Raw genomic sequence first — 22,412 nt, 5'->3', positions numbered from 1 at the left:
ACGTTTATGACTTCAGTGACATCAGTCTGTTAGCAGCAGGATTTGAACTTAACTCAGTGGAGGGACTGAAGACAGCTCAACATATGGGCTGGAACGCACTCCTCTAGGCTAATGCTGATTAGCCGTCATGTTCTCATATTAGCAGGAATTTGTGTGGAAATTTAATGAATGAATTGAGGGAAATTGGTGCTAAAAAAACAAAAACAAACCACAAAAAACGTCTCCGCTTACAGACACCAGTGCTAGCATTAGCGTCCACTGCTCTAGCAAGAGCAAGGCTATCTTGCTCAGGAAATAGCTCAAAGAGAATGAAGATAGGTGGGTAAAAGGACAAATTTCAATGTGGATAATCCATTCATCCACCTATCCATGTTACTAGCTAGCTAGGTAGCTGTCTTGCTACCTAGTACAGGTAATAAAATCTATCATCCATCTATCCATGTTACTAGCTGGCTGTCTTGCTACCTAGCTAGCTAGTACAGGTAATAAAATCTACCATCCATCTATCCATGTTACTAGCTAACTGTCTTGCTACCTAGCTAGCTAGTGCAGGTAATAAAATAAATCTATCTATCTATTTATCTATCTATCGATACAGTAAGTAATAAAAGCTCAGATTTCTATAACGAGAACAAGCAGACTGCAATATGATAAAGGCACTCAATCCATGTTCAACAACTGGGATGAGATTCTGATTTACTTTGCGAAACATTGTGTGTGTTTTAAAGACGTAGATGCCAAAGTAAGAAACCAAAGTTTTCTTAGAGGCAAAAAAAAACAACAACCCAAAAAGCGACGCTGGTCTCAAATGGTCGTTGGCTAATGTGGACGCTTCACTGACTGTGGATGAAATTATTATGATGGATGTTTGTTCGGGTTCGGCTCCTCTGCGGCCTCTCTGCCCACCCAAGAGGACGAGCCGCCAATGTGGCTCTTGTCCTTTAAAAGCAAATCTATTACACTTTTTCCCCTCATGGAGAAACACAAATAAATTCGTTTTAATCAGCCATGAGCTCTTCGGGGGTTCATCTGGAAGGAATGTAATTGAAACTGAAGGTATCCTAATATTATTCATACGCAAAAGCGTTCTCTGCAGCATCGATTTACCCGAAGGGCGATCGAGTGGCTCCGATGAAGACGCGGTTGCTCCAAGTGGCACGGAGTCTGGCTGGAAATCCTTAATGTGACTCACAAATCATGCGAGTTATTTCAGCAAATGACTACAATAACGAGAGGCCCTCGGCGCTCCCTTCCTGTCTGTCCTCTTTCCTCCCCACGTTGGCTCCCGCCGCTCCCTGGAAGTTCCTGATGCGGGGAAAAGGTCCTCCTCAGAAAGGAGATCCAAACCGCAGGAACAGGAACGCCAAGCCTAACAGGGTCTGACAGCTGATCGCACTGAGAGGCGCTTATGTGCGTCTTTAAGGGCCGCACTAGCGGGCCAAATATCTGTTTGCGTTGGTTATGAAAAAAGTAAACATCCCTGGAGGAGCTCATTAACTCACTTCTCGTTTTTTGGGGGGGTTTATTTGCTGGTTTTCCACACGCGCGCATGGAGGAATGCTTCCACACTTAAAAAAAAACAAAAAAACAGTCTTACGGTTGTTCATAGAGTCAGAATTTGATAGGAAAGGATAAGTGGCTCCCTCCTCCTCTATCTCATCCAGCTCCCTCATGGCCGCAACCAGCAGCCTCTCTGCTGATGTGTGATGAGAAACAGATGGGCGGCAGGCGAGTGAAAGTCAGAGACAAAAAGGGGACAGGAAGAATAATAAAATGGACATAAGTCAAAGGAAGGCACAGGGGTGAGCAGATAAAGGCAAAAGCGAGGGGGGGGTCAGGCAGGATGTAAGCGAACACGCAGCTGCTGAGAAATGGCCGTCGCAATTTATGGGCGTCGATCTGCTGCATACTGACACGCGTGCGATGATGCGCGCTGACATCTCGTCGGCTGCTTTGGCAACAGCAAAAGGGTAAATCTAGAACCGTGAGTGTTTGCTAATGCAGACCATCACAAGCTCAACGCCAGCGCAGATAGCAACGCGTCACCTCTGCGTTCCGCTACACGGTAGCCGCTCGGCCTGTAAACTGTTGCTAGCGCATTCGATTGTCAGAAATGGGTACTATGGAGTCCTCCGCCATATTGGTTCATCATTCGCATCCCTGCTACATCAGACACTTTTAAGCAATCATTTTTAATGGGTTTTACAGTATACAGTGCAGACAAGTGCAAATTAAAATAAGAGCAGAAAATACCCTAACCCTAACCCTATACCTGTGAGTATTGTTGTATGGTAGCATTAAGCTAGGTGATGAAAATGTATCTTGTTGTGAATTTCACTTAGGGATTAATAAAATACCGACCTCTCTGTTTGTTGTTAGTAGATGCTAAGGGATTAGCAATTACTGTAACATCCATGCTAATCTCCATTAGCCTCTCTATGGTGTGTCACATTTTATAGTAGTAGCATCAAGCTAGCTGACTTTTTATGCGACTTCCTCTTATTGTGACTTGCCCTTATTGATGGAAAAAATAAGTGCCTGCCTACCTATCTTTCTGTTTGTTTAAAACAGGTGGGACCGTGGGAGTTTAAGGGTTTATAATTATCGTTACATCTATGCTAATTTCCATTAGCTCGTCTTTTTAAACTAGCGGATTTTTTTTAGGTGAATTTCGTTTGTTATAAATTTCCCACGCCCTGTGGAATGACTAGGAATCTATCTTGTCTGTTTATTTGTTTTAGAGAAGTAGACGTTTACGCACTTTAGCCTGTCTATGGTGTTATCATTATAAGGTAGCATTACCCAAGGTGACTTTATATGCATATGTTGTTGTTTTGTCTTCCCATTAGGGATGACTAGAATGTCTACCTACCTATCTCTTTATTTTAAAAAGGCACAAGTTTAAGTCTTTATAATTATCCTTACATCCATGCTAATTTCCATTAGCCCATCTTTTTAAACTACTGGGCTTTTAATGTGAATTTCCCTTGTTTTGTATTTCCCCTGTGGAATAAATAAAGAATCTACCGATCTCAGTTCTTTTAAAGAGGTAGATGTTTAGGGACTTATTACTTTAATGCTTATGCTAAGTTCCTTTGGCCCGTATATGGCGTTTTACTGTATATTACCGCGCGTTAGCATTAAGCTAGTGGGCTAATTGGTATACGTTTTTTTTTTTTTTGGTATGGAAGGTTTAGATCTCTTTTGTTTAATGGGTGCATTTTACAGTGAAAATTCAACTGAGAGTGACAAATATGGTTGAAGAAATCACACTTATTGTTTGGAGAAAGAAGCCAACAATTGCTTTCAACACAAATGGGCAAGAGGCAGCGAGTCTCAGGTGTTCAACTTTACACTAAAAACTGGTGGTAAAAAGATTTCTTGAAATATGTAATCAGAGCTAACCTTAAAAAAAAAAAAAGTCCAGTCTTATAACTAGTGCATTTATACTGCCTTCCATATAGACTAATGGCATGTCTTTTTTATTTATTTTTTATTTTTTACAAACAATCTCAATAAGTTATAATACTTACGACTACCAGGTTTCTAAAGGGAACAAAATGTTAAACATTGAAGTGACAGTATTTAGTAGCTGTTTTGTCCACTCACTCTCACTCCACCCTGACACAGAGGATGGGGAAGCATGTTGACTCATCCACCATTTTGGAGGGTTGCCATGGCCACTTTGGTGTACTGGACCCAGGTGGGGGTGTTGATGTGGAGGATAAAGACAAGTGGGGGTGAAAGAAAAGACATCATCAGTAGAAAGAGTTGAGAAAGTGTTGAGAAAAAGAGAGAGAGAGAAAACTAGAGAGAGCGGGAGTGTTTTGGTTTTTACTTTCTTCACATATTGAATCATTAGTCTAGCATGTGTTTGCATGCGTCTCCTTTTGTTATCTACGCGCCACACCAGAGCGTGCGAGTCGCAGTCACAGCACAGTCATCCCCTTTACATTCTTTTGCAATAATCCCGAAGTGTGCGAGGCATCTGTCAGTGTGTATGCGCAGACGCGCACCGCCCGTGAAACCACGGCCGCTCACCCGTAACCCATCCCGAGAGCACATCAACACACCCACTGCGGCCGCTCCTTGATGTGGCTCCATTTCTGCTCAGTTGACTTTGACAGTTTACAACAACCCTCGACGATGTTATGGTAGGTGCGTGTCATACCATTGTCATTTGGGGTGACACATACAGAAACTCAGTCCAGATACAGATGCTTGAGCTAGTGTTAATTTGATCAGACATTTATAACATTTAGTCTCAGTCTTAGTCCCGTTTCAATGACGCTTGTTAGTTTTTTTTTAAAATCATAGTCAACCTCATCTCGTTTTTATTTTGTCAAGTAAAAAATCTAGCATTTTAGTCTTTATTTTAGTCCTAAAAAAGTCTAGTTTTAGTGAACAAACCTGTCAATGTTTCAGTCTAGTTTTAGTCCGGACAATCAAATCAGCAGATAATGTTGAACATTTCGGATCAAAAACTATTTCACATAAAATTGCCTTCACACACAATTACATTACATCAACAAGTAGCTACTATGGCGTCATGCTACGAGCTAGCAAGTTAGCGCTCGGATTGAAATTATTTGTTGGATTAACATTATTGTTGGAACGTTATATTGTTGGAACGTTATAGCCGTTATAACTATGATTTTTTTTTTTTTCATCCTTTCACCATAAATCCACTTCCTTGTCTGTCCCATGTGTTTGTGAATGTTGCACTCGCTAGCTGCAAATTTGAAAGGGTTGAAATTAGTGTGTCACAGTAAAAGATTAGCAGAGACAAAATTTTACTAAATCATATCATTTTTGTCTTGTCTTTGTTCATGAAATAATATGGCCGTAGATTTGAGTCCAGTTGTACATTTTTGTCTTGACGAAAATGCATATTTCTACTACTTTAGTCCCAGTTATTGTTTATTAATGAGGGTTTTAGTGTAGTCTAGTTTTTGTCGGGTGAAAAATGTGTTGATGAAAATATTTTTGTTTATTTTCTGTTAATGAAATTAAACAATCGTATGTATCAAAAATATAGTTGTAGGTTATATAAATAAAGAGATCTGTGGAGGTTTTTGAGGAATGTTCCTGTTCTGCTGTATTGGCTGATCATTTTTGCTTAAATTAAGAATTTTTTTTATTTATTTTTTGTTTGAAAGCCCTGCAAATCAGTTAAAAGTGTACAGAAGCTTTGGTGTGTTTGTGCAGCAATGACTCTGTCCATCCCAAATTGAACAAACAGTTTGTTCGTATTTCCCAATTCCCACACAACTTGTAATTTTTTTTCCACAAAAGCCATCATCCGTGTCTATGGCATTCCTCAGCATCGGTGTGGTCCCTCTGATGATTTGTGGCCCCGTTTTAAAGGCCGCAGCGCTGTGATGTGCTGACGGAGGCACCGCAAAAAACGCCGAGCACGGCTGCCCAAGTCTGCCCTTTGAGCCCCCGTGGGCCGCATGCGCTGGCACTCATACGAGCTTACGCACACATAAACAGATGTGCGAGTGCCCACGTGTTTAAATTAAACAGCGCCATTGGCCGACCCCCGAGTTCAGAAGCCTGTTTAGCTGCGGTTCAAACCCAGTGTTTACCTAAGAAGAGAGCTCGGGCGCTAAAAAACGATTAAAGACAGCCATCACGCAGTTGTAATCGTTTTTGTATTTCTTCAGAGCGTGCGCTTTCCTGGAAGGCGGCAGAGCTGCCATCTCTGGGTGGTTGCATACGCACGTGTGTTTTTGTGAGACAAGAAGGAATGTACCGAGGAGCTGGAAAAAAAAGCAACGGTAAAAGTTAAAACCTATTGCTCGCTGTCTGTTGAAATCTGTTTCATCTCTTTCCAAGGCGGCGGCTTTTGTCAATCCCTTAAATCAGAAAGTCGTACCTGGCAGTACCTGCTTTTATCAAACAGACTTGTGAAGCCCTGTTTTGAAAGGTGGGTATTATTCACACTCACCAAAATGGACTTTAAATGTCCTATTTTCATGCCCAGCGCAGTGCAAGTGCAAAATATCTGCAGTATATATGCAATATTCTAAAGTCAAATCTTGTGATTGACATTAAAAGGGAAAAAAAAAAAAATCGACCCGGGTCACCATTCGTAGCCATTGGCGGGCCATATTTCCCGAGAAACACCCATTTAAGGTCAAAGCAGATGTGAGAACTGTACTTTTGCGTTAGATGCTTTGCTCCAGAAGAAAGAAAGAAAATAATAATAATAAAAAATTAAATAAAAATAAAAATGCTATGCTACGACTATCGCATGTGACTATCTCCCTTGTGATGGCCAAAACACGAGCGCACGTTAGCAACACGTACTTTGCATATTTTTCCAAGCCTCTTATCACAGGATTCAACAAAAATTGCACCATTGACTGAGATAAGAGGAGACATTTCACAAATGTTTAGTTTCTTGATAAATATTTATGATAAATTCAACATTCTCCGCCGGCACCATCCTGACTGTGTGACCACGAAAGATTGATTCCGTTTTTAGGATTGCGAGCTCACTGACTTAAGTGTTGACATGACATAATTTAACATATAGTATGGGCATCTGAAGTGATGAGGTCAGAGTTCACAGTCAAGTCCAGGAGAGGAAGGAGAATTTTAATTGAAACCAATAAGTTATAGACAAACAGAAGCACACACTCTCTCCAAAACATCTCCGGAACCACCGTCTGCATCTCCCTTTGTTGGGAAGAGACACTACCGACACTCCTTGCGGTTTTTGTTTTTCTGCAGGGGCAAGACGATTGCATGAAATTGGATATTTCTGCGCTGATGTGCCGTGAAATGGTGTGCTTGTGTGGGATTTTGCTGCCTTAGCTCTAGCGCCAGATTCAAATAAAGGCTGCAAAGGACACGTGGGCAACCGATCCTCCTGCTGCCCTTGTCACAATTTAGTTAGAAACTGTACAATCTTTTTTTTTATTTTTATATATATATAGTGATACATACATACAGAAATACAGACAGAACTAACGCCAATTTTTATAACGCGCAACGGGTTGCTACTAATTAGCATCCAGTCAGTTAGCTTCTAAGTAGCACATTGACTTTAATATAACCTAGCTTCTCTCATTCCAATTCAAACGGAGGGTAGCGGTACCTGCTCTGACAACCAGAAATGTTTCCTAGCTAAAAACAAAAGTAAGCTAACTCCTACCTAACCAGATTCAACTTTCGAGGCGCTAACTAGCGAAACCGCCAGGATTCCCGCTCTGTCTTCCTCTATTGGTCATTATTTTTCCTGTTTTTTCAGATGGGTTGTGACTGTGAAGACAAACTTTCAAGATAAGGAGTTCTGTACAGTATTTTTGTTGTTAAAATAGCCAACCAAGCATATATGAGTTAGCAAGTAGTTATACATTTGTCTAGCTTATTTTAAAAAAAAAACACACAATATATCTCACATTTTAGGCGTGCTGGGATTCAATATGTTTGAGGACTACAAACACCTATGCCACGGTAATGGTATGTGGTTGGATTGTCGTCCCCACATAAATCATTTTATATCTTTTTTTGGGGGGGGGGCTTTTAAGCCCACTCTGCATGTCGCAATGTACGATCAATGCATTCATAGTGGGTGTCGAACATTTTCCCCCCAAAAGGGATTTGATCGGAATCCGTTCGACACGACTCGCATGACATGGTTGCATAACGCTAGAATGACATACAAGACGCAGGGACGTTGGCCACCGCCATGACTTCAGTCACCTGGACCTGTTGCGGGTGTGATTATGTGGCGTTATCACATTTCAGCCGCACTTCTGATGTGGACTTTCCGAGGGACAAATCATTCTTTGGGAATGATTGTGTCCAAAGCCGTAAGCCCAGGCAAAGCTGAGGGAGATAAGAGAGGGCGACGATGGAATGTCTTCAACATATGCCGGCATTTCTCATCTGGTTTGGATAGTATCAAACACATTGTTGGAGTCGATGTGAAAGAAAGAAGTGTGTGAAATGTGTCGGGATTAGTTGAGGCCACGATGTTCGTGATGGGCTACAAACTTTCATAAAACGATAAGGTTAGGGCGACCTGATCTTGGAAGGCTGCACAAATCCCACCATGAGGCTCAGGGGCACAAGAATTTTTAGACTCCATTAAGCATTTCATATGTAAAGTTTTTTTTAAATTTTTTTTTACACATTAGCGTAAGGTTTCTGGGATATTGACATGGCATCCATCCAGCTGTCCATTCTTATCTAGCGTTTGTCCTCATTAGGGTCACAAATGAACTGGAGCTTATCCCAGATAATTATGGGCAAGACCCACCTTGGACTGTTCCTGTGGATTTTGAGCAGATTGGGTTACTTAATGTTTTTTTTTTTTTCCTCTCTGTCTGGAGAACTCAGTATTGTTCATTCGGTAATTTTACCGATTTGACATATCATCATTGCTCTCTCTCTTTTTTTTTTTTTTATTTAAAATATATATATATATATATATTTTTCTTTCTTTCTGGAGAAAAAAGGAAAAATATATATATTTTTTTCTTTCTTTCTGGAGAAAAAAATATTTTGTATGTGCATGTGTATGTGCATGTGTGTGTGCGTGTGAGTGTGTATTCATTAGTTCACCTAAAACCTATTAAAAAATCCCATACCGTTCACCTAAACCGAACACTTCCAGCCAGAGACGTGAGTTTTTTTTTACTTAATGTTATTGTTTTGGGTCAAACCTTCAACCTAACGCACTCGGTATACCGGAGTAACCCAGCATTGGCTCAGTAGTCCCTTTCGGACCCAGCGCCAGGTTAGCTATTTTACCCAATTTGGGTGTGACTAAGACTAAGCAAAGCAAGCGCTGAGAAAAAATACAAAACTCAATTTTCCAACCCCGAACTTAGTAATTGCGAGGCAGAGGTCCTCACCACTAGTGCGCCATGCCGCCTGAAGCCATTTGATGATCTATCATAACGGGAGACGATGCATCGTGTTCCGATGAATTGTATACGGTGCTGCCTTGAAAAAACAAGTTGAATGCAGTCCGTAACCAGGCACTACTTTACTCTTGTAACACCTCATAAACACTCACAAGACACGTTTGATTCCCTCAGCAGCCATTCTGAAAAGGTCTAACAGAAATCATTTTATACACCAGCGGCCTAAAGTGTGGGCTTCACTTTCGACACGTTATAAAAATGTCAGTGAGTTGCGGCAGCTTTCGCATTTGCCGGCTCTTTTGGCCAATTGTGGCACTGCAACAAGTTGTAAACACAGATGGTAAAAAAGAAGAAAAAAAAAACGCCGTGGACATATCACCATAATAAGGACATCAAGAGTGTGATTTGCTACTTGGCTGAGTTTTTGACAGATATCTTCACAGGGTTGAATTCACGTAAATGAGAATGGATGGAACCCTCTAAGGTTAATGATTTAATTAAATGATATATTCCATAATAAATCATGGAAACAGAATTACTGTCAGTTTTATTTTTGACCAAAGATATTTGAGGCTTTCCGCTGTTCTGGAATGTACTTGTAAGTAAAGCAAGAACAAATGTGTTTCCAAGACAGTGAAAGTGCTCGGGTTGACAAAAAGTCATTTAAAAACTTGCATTTTGGCAACTTCGGAGCCTCGTGAAATATTGCCGGCTCAACATACAGCTTGAAAAAAATTCTGATAACTGCACTTGGTTAAAAATGTCACTTAGCCGTTTGTGAAAAGAGAAGCCTGATGGGGGAAGAAAAGCATTTTTAATTTCCAGGACTGGTGTCACAAAAGCTATATTTCAAACCCAAACTACCAACTATAAGTTTCCCCTTCATTGTTAGTGTGTTAAAAATCGTGACCCTGCATGGAAGCCAAACCCTCCTTCGGAATTCTACTTTGAAACCCTGAATCCTTTAAAACTCGAGGGCACAAATTCTGACAGCAGATTTTTTCAACTCAATGTAATAACTGTTAAAAAATTGTGACCCTGCAAAGAAGCCAAACCAAATACCTGACTCCTTTAAAACCCGAGGGCACATTTTCTGACTGCTGAATTTTTCAATTGAATTCTGTAATAAGTGTTAAAAATCGTGACCAAAATCGCTGGTGTCAGGCTGAAACCTCAAATTTCCAAATTTGAAAAAAGATCATATTTGTAACCCCAAATCATGACTATTGGTTAGTCCCCACGTGGTTATTTTTTTTATAAAGTGTTGAAAATGATTTGACAATGTCACGTTAATGGCTCAACAAACTTTTTGTTTTTGTTTCCTGGAAAGTGATGATTTTGGAGATGTTTCCACCCAAAGATTCTGTGTCTGATCATTAAACAACGAGCAGAGAGAAGATGAGATCAATGAAAGCGGACTTCCTAGGCAGCCAGTCGTGAATCTTAGTGGAAAAGAGACCAAACGACTTCAGTAGAAAAGTCCAATGTCTTCATACTTGAAGAAAGCAAAACCTTGTGTAGACCAAAGTCAAAGTGAAGCTGAAATTGTTCATTGCCAGTTCTGGCCACAGGACTAGACAATCAACTATCAACTCTACAACGAGATCGATTGAAGAGAACCCATTTTGAAGACTTGGATGACGTTAAGTTCGATTGACGAGAGGATCCATCCAGGATCGCATGAAGGCGTGGCAGAGAAAGTGCGTTTGATTTACTCCTCGGGGCCACCCAACCTGCCTCAAATTCCATCGGTTCACGTCAATAAAGTGCATCTGCTTAAATGGATCCATTAAAAGTGAAGCGTGTGCCACCGCACCAGATGTCGGACTTGGTATCGAAGGAAAACAAAGATTAGCGAGATTTCCCCGTGTCATTTTCACTTCTTCTCCAACGCACACAGACGCCGGACTTCCATGTGAGGGAGCAGCTGTGAGCCGTTTCTTGTGTGGATCAAGTGAAACTTTATTATGTTCTGTGTTTTCTGGGGGGGGCAGGAAAGCTGGGATGACTGGCGCAGCGGCGGCGGCCCTGCCAAGTCAAACAGCAGGGTTTATTTGTAGACAAGTTTACAGAGAGCCAGGGCAACCCCTCCCACCCCCACCCCCTCCCACTCTTATTAAGTGGAGAAACAAGAGGCCTAGGAGCACTGGGGCAAAGAGTGCCAATGGGGGGGGGGGCAACGAATTGTAAGGTGCAGGTGGTGAGAGAGGAAGGACAAGAGACAAGCTGAGACGGGGATATCGGCCATCATTAGACGCTCGCCCCCTGCCGAGGAAAGGGTGGAAGGAAGACGGAAGGGAAATAAAAGCAGGCTTTTCTGTGGAGGCTGCCAGCGGCGGGCCTCCGCCACTGGGATTGTCCCCGCGGTAATCCCTGGATTTCCGACTCTAAGGCAGAAGGTGGAGTAGGCACAGCGGTAGAAAGGCGCAAAAAGGTCGGTGCTGGATTTCACTTTCCTTTCTTTTCTTTGATCCTTCCTCGGGTCTCCTGACGGCCTCACGACTCTGGCTGGAAGTGTTCGGTTTAGGTGAACGGTATGGGATTTTTTTTAACTCTTTGACTGCCAGACGTTTTCAGAAAAGGGATGCCGTGGGGGTACCAGGCGATTTAAGCATTTTGACTGATCTTTTGACTGATCTTTCAAGGTCCACAGAAAATTATGTGTTTGGACTATGGAAACACACATACTACCAAATGAAAGATTGGACTCTCACCTTTCATCAGAAAAAAAAGTTTGTTTCTACCTTATTTCGTTTTTGAGTAATCAACAATAGAAAATGGTTAGTTTCACCTCTGTTTTGAAACAAACGTCTTTTAACGTCTTTGGCACTCCTCCATAGGATTTTACTAAACGTTATTTAACGTTTTTGGCAGTCAAAGTTAATAGGTTTTAGGTGAACTAATGAGTACACACACACACTCGCACACACGCACATACTCACCCACATACACAAAAAAAAAAAAGAGCAATGATGATGACAAATGTCAAATCGGTAAAACTACCGAATGAACAATACTGAGCTCTCCATAAAAAAGAAAAGAAAAAAGAAAGGCGCAAAAGGGAGAACTCGCGACGGCGTTGGCATTAACGGGATAAAGAACGCGGAAGGGCCCGATGACTCAACGCGAGGCCGACGCCAGATGGGACGAGTTGAAAGTGCTGCTTACCTTCAAACGAGCCAGTCGAGTCCACATGCTACGAGGCGCCAAGAGGCTGTAAAAAGTCCTCTGGTCAGGTTCCGACGAAGGGAGACGTTTTAAATGTTGCCTCGAAAAGCCCCTGACAACTTATATGGATCCCCCGGAGAGCGGAAAGCCAAGAACGTCACGAGGAGCTGTTGATAAAATGCTCGACTGTCCACATGACTTTGATGGGCTCTTGGGTGACACCGTCGCTTCCTCTACTTAAAGTATTCAAGGTGCTTCAGACGACAGCAGGCGTTTGCCAATTCCAAATGCTTACTCAAGTCATGTGAGATACTACAGGTTTGATGGTATTGGGTACAGCGGCCTTCGGTTTGGTGCAATGTGGGACTCTGGTAACGTGACTTGAGTCAGATTTGCCTCGCAAATTTTGGGGCTTGGGACTTCCTTGGCTAATGCTTGACTTTGGACTTGTTACATACGAATTTAAGTTTTTCACTGGATGTATACATATGAAGTCCTTCCACCTCTGGGCTTGTGTTGTGTGGTGGTGATGATGTCATCAACTGCCACCCCTCCAGTCTGTATTTTGCCATTTTGTTGTGCCCAATTCGGTCTTCATGGGTTAGTAAAATATATACGTGCATACACAGACGGTCTCAGCTGCTTAGTACACGTTTGACGTGATTATATCCTTTTTTTTTTTTGGTTGTAAAAAAATATTTTCAGACTTTCCGCTCCGTTTCCGTTCCGTCTTCAATTCCGCTTATCCGCGGTCGGGTCGCGGGGGCAGCAGCTTTAGCGGGGAAGCACAGACTTCCCTCTTCCCCAGCCACTTCACCCAGCTCCTCCGACGGGATCCCAAGGCGTTCCCCAGGCCAGCCGAGAGACGTAGTCTCTCCAGCGCGTCCTGGGTCGTCCCCGGAGCCTCCCGCCGGTAGGACATGCCCGGAACACCTCCCCAGGGAGGCGTCCAGGAGGCATCCGAACCAGATGCCCGGGCCACCTCAACTGGTTCCTCTCAACCTCTCCTCTTAATTTTCAGACTAATTAAGTGAAATTGGATAACTGACAATCACTTACACGCGCTGTGGTTGGAATCTCTGGCTGAGTGTGACTTGAGTGGTTTGTTTAATTTATTTTTCTCCAATCTTACTGCGGTCACGACGGGAATGTACTTCCACGCAAGATGTTCCGGAGCTGCTGGGAACCCAGCGCTGATATCTCCTATTCTCGGGCTGCCCTGGATGTTATTTCAACTCCGTACCTAACTCCGGCCCTGCAGGGTGCAGCGAACCCAATGCCCCCACCCCCCCCCCCCTCGCCTTCCGCCCCCAGTGGGACGCAGCGGTGCACGTCTTCGGGGGTCAGGGGTCCGGTTCGAAGCCTTTTCAAGCCGTGAAACACAAGCGGCTCTCTGGGGGAGGCGAGAGCGGCCGAGGGGAACGCGTCTCCTTTTTTTTCTTTATCGGCGCCCGATTAAATGACGGCGAGATAAAGACGTTGAATATATCCGTGATTATGATAACGATAACCGACTGCGGCAATGTGATTTGAGGGCTCTGGCTTGAAACGAAGACCACATTTGATTGTCACAAAGACAATAGGGAAAGTTGTATGTGCTCTGTTTGCTTTTAAGAACATTATCAACAATAAGTAAAAGAACATGTGGCGTGTCCAAATGTGTGAATAGAGTAAATAATCACAATCCGCGGTCTCCTGAATGGGGAGGATTTTCTATATACAGCAAATGGGCATGCAAACAACACAAAAGCAACAAGAGAGAAATAATGAAGTGGAAGGCTTGTTTGTTGTCATGCACCTGATTTATAATAGCCCGCATGCGTGCAAAAAGCACCAACCCCAAAAATCTGCGCCACTTGGTAATCCTGCAAGATCATCACTTCCATCTGCGCAGCACATGCTCCCTCTCTTCAAAAACAAGCCTTTCATCATATTGTACAATTCGGTCACATTTTACTGTCTCTCTCACTCATTTTGAATGGCCTTTCTTCAGGATTCAAGGAAAGCATTAAGGGGAGCAGACTTATGCGTACGTGTAAATGCAGTAATAAGCGGATTTCTTTTCTTTTTTTTCTTCCCCCCTCCTTGTTTGACTTCATTTGTGGCCCGTATGGTTTGCCACGTCCTTGTACAAGCTGGCTAACGTTATTCTGAGCCCGCCGCCAAATATTTAATGCCTTCAGGGTCAATCGCCGTCAATGCACGTACACTTTATTTAACGTGAATGATTTTTGGACTATTTGTTGTGCGCCGCTCATAATTTGTTGTAAAACTGGTAAAAACAATCAATAAATAAAATCATAATTTATTGAAATCATTAGTGAGCACTCTGCTGTCTCCTTTAAAGCTTTTATTTGATAACAAAAACGTTTTGGAATTAAGGAGCTGGTTTGATAAAAAAAAAACCCAGGCTGGAAAAACAGATGCTCTGTCATAGAGTCCGACGGATTTCACAACATGAGTAACTAACGCACATATACTGGCCACCATATTAAGTACACCACCAAAAAAATCTAATATTGTGGCTACCATTTTGGTTTCTATTTTCTTATAGAGCTGCAACTAACGAATATTCTAATAATTGATTAAGCTCTGAATTATTTTGTCAATTAACTCATTCACTACCAGGCCAGTTAAAATGAATATTTGACATCTACAGTGAGTTCGATTTTAATTTCAATTTATGTCTTCATTCAAAAACAGGACATTATTTCAAATTGACACTGGATAAAATACACAAATCTAAATGAATTAACATTCGCTTACTGGTTTGGTCCGATTTTTCCCCAAAGAAAAAGCACACATTTGCAAATGTCTCTGCCAACAAAGAGCATTTATAAATGAAACAATAAAGGACCCTAAATTGAACCTTGAGGCACACCCGCATGTTACTTCATAGAATTTCGAGGAGCATGCATCGAACCTTTTATCTCAAGCTTCTCTTAGTGAGGGTAGGATAAAAAATAAAATAAAATAAAAACATTTGTGTACAGCACCAGCGAGGCCAGCCAGATATGTTAGTCTATTTAAAAAAAAAAAATAAATGGTGTTGTCTACTGAATCAAAGGCAACACTGATGTTCAGATCCGGTCTTAACAAGTGCAACCTCTGTGCTGTGGTTTATCCTAAAACTACACTAATACTTATAACAAATATTACAATTGGCTAAAAAGTCATTGATTTGATGAACTTTTCCAAAATGGATGGACATCAGCGCTAAAGTTTCTTTTCTCGTATGAGCAAAGCTAGTTAAGAATCTGGATGAAAAACTTCTACAATCTTTATCAAACTGTTACGGCCTTCGCTGTAACAGATTGTACGTGAATTGGTTAAATATCTTTTAAAAGTTTGAACGTCTGAATTTGTTAAAGCTCTAATATTTAAGGCTGTAAAGTTCCTTCTGTATAAACTCCGTTGCCACGGTTTCAGCTGCAATTACATTCCGTGGCCCGGAGAAAGACAATATTGATTTTGTACAGCGTTGACATCGTCCTGTCTTTCTTCTAATGTTTGACACCGTCGGCTCTGTCAAGAGAAGGGTTCGAAAGCATTGAACAGGTGTTCAGACACTTTCATGTCAGGGGCTTTTGTTGGGAAAAAAAGTTTGTGGATTTGGGAGAGTGGAGGCTCATCGTGACCTGTAAATCGAGCTTCTCGATACATTTTGTTGGAATTGGCCTCTCTGGACGCAGATCGCAAAAAATGTAGTTTTATGTGCGATAGGAATGTAAACTTAAGTATGATGCTGAGCCAAAAGAACGAGGGCAGGGAAAGATTTGAAGAAAAAAAAAACACAAGATACTTACCTCTGCCAAAGAGGTTATAGTTTTTGTTGCACTTTGTGGTATGTTGATTATATTATTTTTTATTTCTATTTCTTTTTTTTTTCTGGAGAGCTCAGTATTGTTCATTCGGTAATTTTACCGATTTGACACGTCATCATCATTGCTCTCTCTTTTTTGATTATATTATTAATAACTAGTGAGAAGAGCGATCACATTAGTCATGCCACATACATTGTATGCACGCATGTGCCTCTTTATAGCTAAGTGTGTCTTGGCTTTTTTTGTTTTTGTTTTACTATATGGAATGTGCAAAACGACGGTTATTATGAATGGCGAGAGTTGCACTTGTGTGAATTAATCGTATTTCTTCCTAAAGTTAATGAAAAACTAACGAAATACAGTAAAATGAAAAACATTTTTGTTAATGAAATAAAAACGAGTGCTACATTTGAACTGTAATTATATATATATAAAAAAATCCTTTTCTTTCAAATGTATTTATTTTTGATAGTATGTTCGGCCGTACAGAAGAAAGAAGGTCAAACAGTACTTTTTTACAAAATAATTGGGTGATTTTTTTATTTTTTATTTATTTATTTATTTTTTTTAATTTTTCTTAGAGCTCAGTATTTGTTCATTCGGTAATTTGACTGATTTGACATGTCATCATCATTGCTCTCTCTTTTTAATTTTATTTTTTATTTTGTATGTGGGTGTGTATGTGCGTGCGTGTATTCATTAGTTCACCTAAAACCTATTAAAAAAAATCCCATACCGTTCACCTAAACCAAACACTTCGAGCCAGAGTCGTGAGGCCGCCAGGAGACCCGAGGAAGGACCAAAGAAAAGAAAGGACTTTTTTTTTTTTTAAACGTTGCACTTCACTAATACTCTAGATATACATTAAAGCAAAAACAACTAAGAATACATCTAATAAAAACAAAACAAATAGAAATTAAGTAAAAAAAATATATATAAAAAAAGCCAAACAAATTAAGTAACATTTCGGGTGGGCGCCATATTGATATTGATATTTGCGGTCAGGACTGAAGATTTAATGTATCTGTTTCCGAGGGCACAATATTTGATCATGTTTTTGTCCTGTCTCTCATTTCATAGCGCAGCTGTACCTAATGACGTGTCCGGTGGGTATTCAGCACGGTTGTGAAAGCAACATGTAATTGTGTACATGCCGGCTGGAGGCTAAATCATTTGAGCAGCTGTATCAGACTGTAAGCTGCTATGCGAATCATCGACATCCCCAAAGTTGACTTTCTTGGACGGCTCTTGGCCTCCGAAGCCAACTGAGATTTGAAGTTATGACGAGATGAGTCATTTGGCGTAATCACGTCACTTTAGGTGCAACGTAGAAGTGTGTGAAAGGGCTTCACGTGGGCCTCGGGTTCCTGGAGGAGAGGGCTCGGCGGCCATCAACCGCCCCGGCCCACATGTCGGACCGATCGCATGTGGCACGGCGCTGCAGGGGTCGGTGGGAGGCGGGGACGGGGGGGCTTCGATTTGACCCATCCAGCGGAGTCGCTGGGCTGAACGCCGGCTGCATGCAGTAAATTCTCTTTAAAGAGGGTTTTCTTTTGCCGTTAATGGTCGTTGCAGATTTACGGCGCCCCGGTGACAGGGAGAAAGGTTTCAAAGAACTCTCGCCAAACTTTCTCCACCCGTCACCAGAAACGCAGCGGTGTGTATTTGTGGTGGGGTTTTACCTGCAGTTGACCTCAAAAGAAAGTACCTTACAAATTGCTAACGACATTAGCTTTTTTTTTTGCAATCTGCAATATATTCACCTTTATCTGTGACACACAAGCCAAGGCGGAAAAGTGATTTTGGATAAATACACCATAACTTACGTCACCAAACTGTAAAGGACAAACCAAACCAAAAACAATTACTACTTTCCTTCTTTTTTTTCTTTCTTTTTTTTCAGGAGAGCTCAGTATTGTTCATTCGATTTGACATCATCATTGCTCTCCTTTTTTTTTAAAAAAACAAATAAATTAAAAAAAAATAATAAATGTTTTTTTTTAAATATATATACATATATATACATATACACATATATATATATATATATATATATTTTTTTTTTTGTATGTGGGTGAGTATGTGTATGTGCGTGTGTGTGTGCGTGCGTGCGAGCGTGTGTGTATTCATCAGTTCACCTAAAGCCTATTAAAAAAAATCCCATACTAATAATATAATATAATAATAAATTGCCAAATGCAGAAACATCAATGTAAGTTATCACGATGTGGTGGCTCTCACTAACAGACAGAATTAAGTAACCAGAATTAGGTTAAAAAATTCTATATACGTAGACCATGTTTCTATAAATTTTGATATTTGTTTTTTATTTGATTTAATTAAAAACCAAATTACTACTTTCCTATTATCGATTTATTATGTTTTTGACTCTCTTCCCCCCCCCTAAATACATAAACGACCTCATCTTTCTGTGTGCAGGTGCTCTTCGCCTTGAACCAAACTCTGCTCCAGCACGAGGGGGTCCGAGCAGGCAGTCTGCAGGGCTCCTACACCACCGAGGACCTCATCACGCATTACAACTGTGGGGACCTGAGCTCCATCATCTTCAACCATGACAACTCGCAGGTCCGCATACTCCACTAAGTCGTATTATCGAATTCTATATCTGACAATGGATAAAGAATGTCGCTACGGTTGTTGTAGTTTTTTTTTTTTTTTTTTACATGACAGCAGCGTGTTGACTTAGAAAATCTAAACATTTCCAAACGACATTTTATACAGCGCTGTCTAAACACTGAAAATGGTCTTCAAAGAGTGTTTAGAAGATGCTTTTTGATAAGACCTGGGTGGCCAAAAGCAGTTGGTCGCCATGCGGATCGTGTTGCTTTACATGTGCAGGGGATGTAAAGCAAAAAGTCTACACACCCCGGGTTCAAATGCAAGGTTTTTGTAATGTTAAAATTGAGACTAAGGATAAGTTGTTTCAAAAAACGTTTTTCCACTTTTAATGTGAAGTATAACCTTTACCACTCTATAAAAATAATAGAAATCAGGAAGATTAAAAAAACAAAACTAATAAGTGTGCACACCCTCTAGTAAGTTTGGATATGGCTGCATTTAGAAATAAAAAATAAAAAAATAAAGTAAGCAATCAAATTAATCAAACTTATGTTAAATGAGAATCAGCACACATCTGCCACCATTTAAAGTGTTGCTAATTTACCCCCCCCCCCAAAAAAACATACATAAAAGCACGTATATAAGCATGTTCATAAATGAAAATTTTAAAAAACAACATGTTTTAATGGGTCCCACTTAAAGTTCTACTGCTGAAAAAATACTTTTTTGCATTTTTCTTGAAGTAAATATATATGGGTCGAAATCGACCCGTAACACCATAGATGTTACTATAGTCAATAATATTTAAATTAATAAATAAATAAAACAAATTAATTCAAGAGATGTGTTCTAATAGCCCCCAGTAATAGTCAGGTAACACAACAACCTTTTATTTATTTATGTGATTCTCTTGGTGTTTATTTTACCTTTTTTTTTTTTATTGAAATCGAGGGGTATACTGACAAAAAAGGCCCAGAAGCCCACACCAAAAACATTAAAACTAATATTTTCATGGATAAGGAAGCCTAACAAGCCAAACAAAAGATGAGAAATAAATTGGATGATAGCTACTTGTTTTTAGTGTATTTTACAGCTGATTTAAGACACGGGTCGAAACCGACCCGTTAACATAAGAGATGGTATCAGAAAGTTAACACAAGACGAAGGTTAAAAGCATGATAATGTTTTTGCTAACGGCTATCAGATCGTTAGCATTTAATTTAATTTAGTTGGAGCTAAAGCAATTGGCAATGGTGTGTTAGCTTGTGGGACTAGTTAGCTATTCTATTACTGATGTAAATTGTGTCAATCATCACGCCCTCAGTTTTCCTCAATACAAAAACAAAACATCATGTAGACCGCTACGCAACAATTGCTAACAATGCAAAAATAATGGCTTCGCTAGTCCCTGGCCACCCACACACACAAAGTCTTGCAAAAATATCACTTTTTTTTTGTTGTTGCTTACTTAAACCGCAAAAAGAAGCTAACCACACACAAAAACAACATGAGCATTTTCTTCCCTACATGGCAAACAGGCTGTCTATGCTCACCGCGCATCACCATCTCTAATTCTAAATAAATGCAAATGTCATGAGATTCCACTCCATCTGTGAAGCATCTTTACGTCAAAATAAACGTTGCGGTCTTTAGCGGGGGGGGGGGTTTCTCAACTTGTATGGCCGTAACGCTGACATATAAACTAATAATAAAGAACTCAAGGGACATGAATCAGGAAGCCCTTTGCCAAGAAACAGTGTCTTTTTGACGATGATCAAAATAGCTTACAGCATTTTTCAAGACGCAACATAGTCACTTACAGCTTCTAAAATGTGAAACACACACAAAATGTCAACGGATCTCAACACACTCAAAAACTCACTATAGCACTTAATGTAACTTTAGCTTTCGACAATAGTCACACCAGAGACCTGCCGGAAAGTGTGAAAGTTGTAGAAAAAAAATATCTTTTCTCTCTCTGGCCCCCCTCGTGTCACTTTTGTGGTCCGTATCCATTCGTCTTTCTAACGCAGTCGGCCCCCAGGAGCTTATTCCAGCGCTCCTTTTCGCTTGAGCGGCCCACCGGTGGCCTCCTGCCCTTTAAATCAGAGCAATTGGGCCAGAATGAAATGACATGTAGTGGAGTTTTGCAGCACATGCTAGAACCATCAGACGCCCGGAGCTCTAAACATGTGTGTTTATGTACATGTGTGTGTGTGTGTGTGTGAGAAAAGGCGCGAGTTAACACAAAGGACTGCAAGTGAGTGCAAGTGATTGGATCCAAATTGGAGACCTCCAACATAGCCGCTCGTGTCAAAAGCAGGTCAGCGGTGAATTGTCAAGTTGTATTCGACGCAATCGTTTCAACACATTGCCTGCACAAACTCATGTAACAACACACGCCGAAATGCGGAAGTTGCAACTGGACAGAATTAATAAAAAGATTTGTTTTCGAGCCATTTTTTTAAAAATGTGTCAAAACAATGGAAAACGCAGGACAGACCTATAGTATCTAAAAAAAAAAAAGTGAAATTTTCGTAATTAATCGCATGACTTCAATTGTTAACTCACGATTAATTGCAAATTTTATATCTGTTCTAAATGTACAATAAATTGTAAGTTTTCATACTCAAAAGTGGGGAAAAAATGTTAAACTAATAGAAATATGGCTGCATTTTTTTAGTCATCGATACCATCATTTCATTATAATTCATAAAATTCAGTTGAAAAGATGTACCGTACAGTAAAAACGTGTGATATTGATTTGTGTTGACGTCAATTTTCTGCCACTAGATGGCATAATTGCATTTGTAAGACGGTGACAGCTCAGTGCATTTTTCTTTTCATATTAAGAGCAATCCACAGTCATCTTTGTGAAATTCTGCACATTTTTAAAATGGTAAAATACAACTTCAACCCAAACTCCACAAATGCATGCATTATTATTCAATTTGTTACTGATAAATTTTGACGTGGACGTGTCCGCTGCGTTGCGACTGGAATTCCCCCAGTACAGACTTTCCAAGTAAGGGTTAAAAAAAAATTAACACACTAATTTTGACACCCCTAGAGAAAATGATAGTGACCGTATTTTTTGCTTTTCTAAATCCTACAGTTTAAACTTACTGTTTAATGTACAGTACATCGCAAAGCAACGGATATTTGTGTCGACAAAGGTGTGAGACTCATCTGTTCGGACGGGGGAAATATACTGTAGGCGTCAAGTCAGGAAGATGTCAGCTAAAAGACGGATGCGAGCGAGCACCGCTTGCTCACACGCGCTTCAATAAATCGCGTCAGTGTCAAACTCAAACGCATGAAACGCATCTGCACATGCACCAAACGTTGTCTGTCTCTCACCAGAAAACTCGATAGCATTTCATTTGTCTTCCTGAGGCATTGTGGGAACTCTACACTGCGCACGCCTCAGTGATTCACTGCTCTTAAATAACATCATAAAACGTCATGTCGTTACTGGTTCGAGACCAAATTTAACACCTGAGAATTACTGAGCAGTGGCTCATTTTCATCAGATAGTACAGCCTCTAAATTAAACCTTTATAGGGGCGGCAAATTCGAATGGGCCAATACCGATATTATTATTATTATTATTAGATAGATCGATAGATCGATAGATCGCAATCTTGCTAGCTAACCAGCTAGGTAGCTATATAGCAATCTAGCTAGGTAGCTACTGTATATAGCAATCTAGCTAGGTAGCTATATAGCAATCTAGCTAGCGATAGATAGATAGATAGACCAAGTGTTGTACGTAAGTGAATCTTATGTGTTGTTTTAATTTAAAATTAGTGTTTTTGAAATAACACCAACTTAACTCTATTACTGCCAACACGTTATCCAAAAAACAACTCCGACAGTGCCAGCCAATTTCGAGCATTTTAACTCATCTTTCAAGGCAAACAGAATATTGTGTGCTTTGACTACACAAACATGG

The 22,412-nt window shown here is 40.6% G+C and overlaps 2 protein-coding genes across 3 annotated transcripts in view; one reads left to right on the top strand and one right to left on the bottom strand.

Annotated features, from left to right (window-relative positions):
• The window catches only part of LOC144062691 (uncharacterized), a 161,971-nt gene that overhangs the window by 29,082 nt on the left and 110,477 nt on the right, over nucleotides 1-22,412 (bottom strand). The gene's annotated exons all lie outside the window — the stretch shown is intronic.
• Nucleotides 1-22,412, top strand: part of trabd2b (TraB domain containing 2B) — a 56,920-nt gene that overhangs the window by 20,565 nt on the left and 13,943 nt on the right. The window contains exon 3 of the mRNA XM_077584321.1: nucleotides 18,317-18,463. Within this exon, the coding sequence (XP_077440447.1) occupies nucleotides 18,317-18,463 (147 nt within the window). The remainder of the gene's footprint in view (nucleotides 1-18,316; nucleotides 18,464-22,412) is intronic.

The sequence above is a fragment of the Vanacampus margaritifer genome, chromosome 13 (genome assembly GCF_051991255.1).
Source record: "Vanacampus margaritifer isolate UIUO_Vmar chromosome 13, RoL_Vmar_1.0, whole genome shotgun sequence".
Taxonomy (NCBI): Eukaryota; Metazoa; Chordata; class Actinopteri; order Syngnathiformes; family Syngnathidae; genus Vanacampus; species Vanacampus margaritifer.
This window is presented reverse-complemented; position numbering and strand designations above follow the sequence as displayed.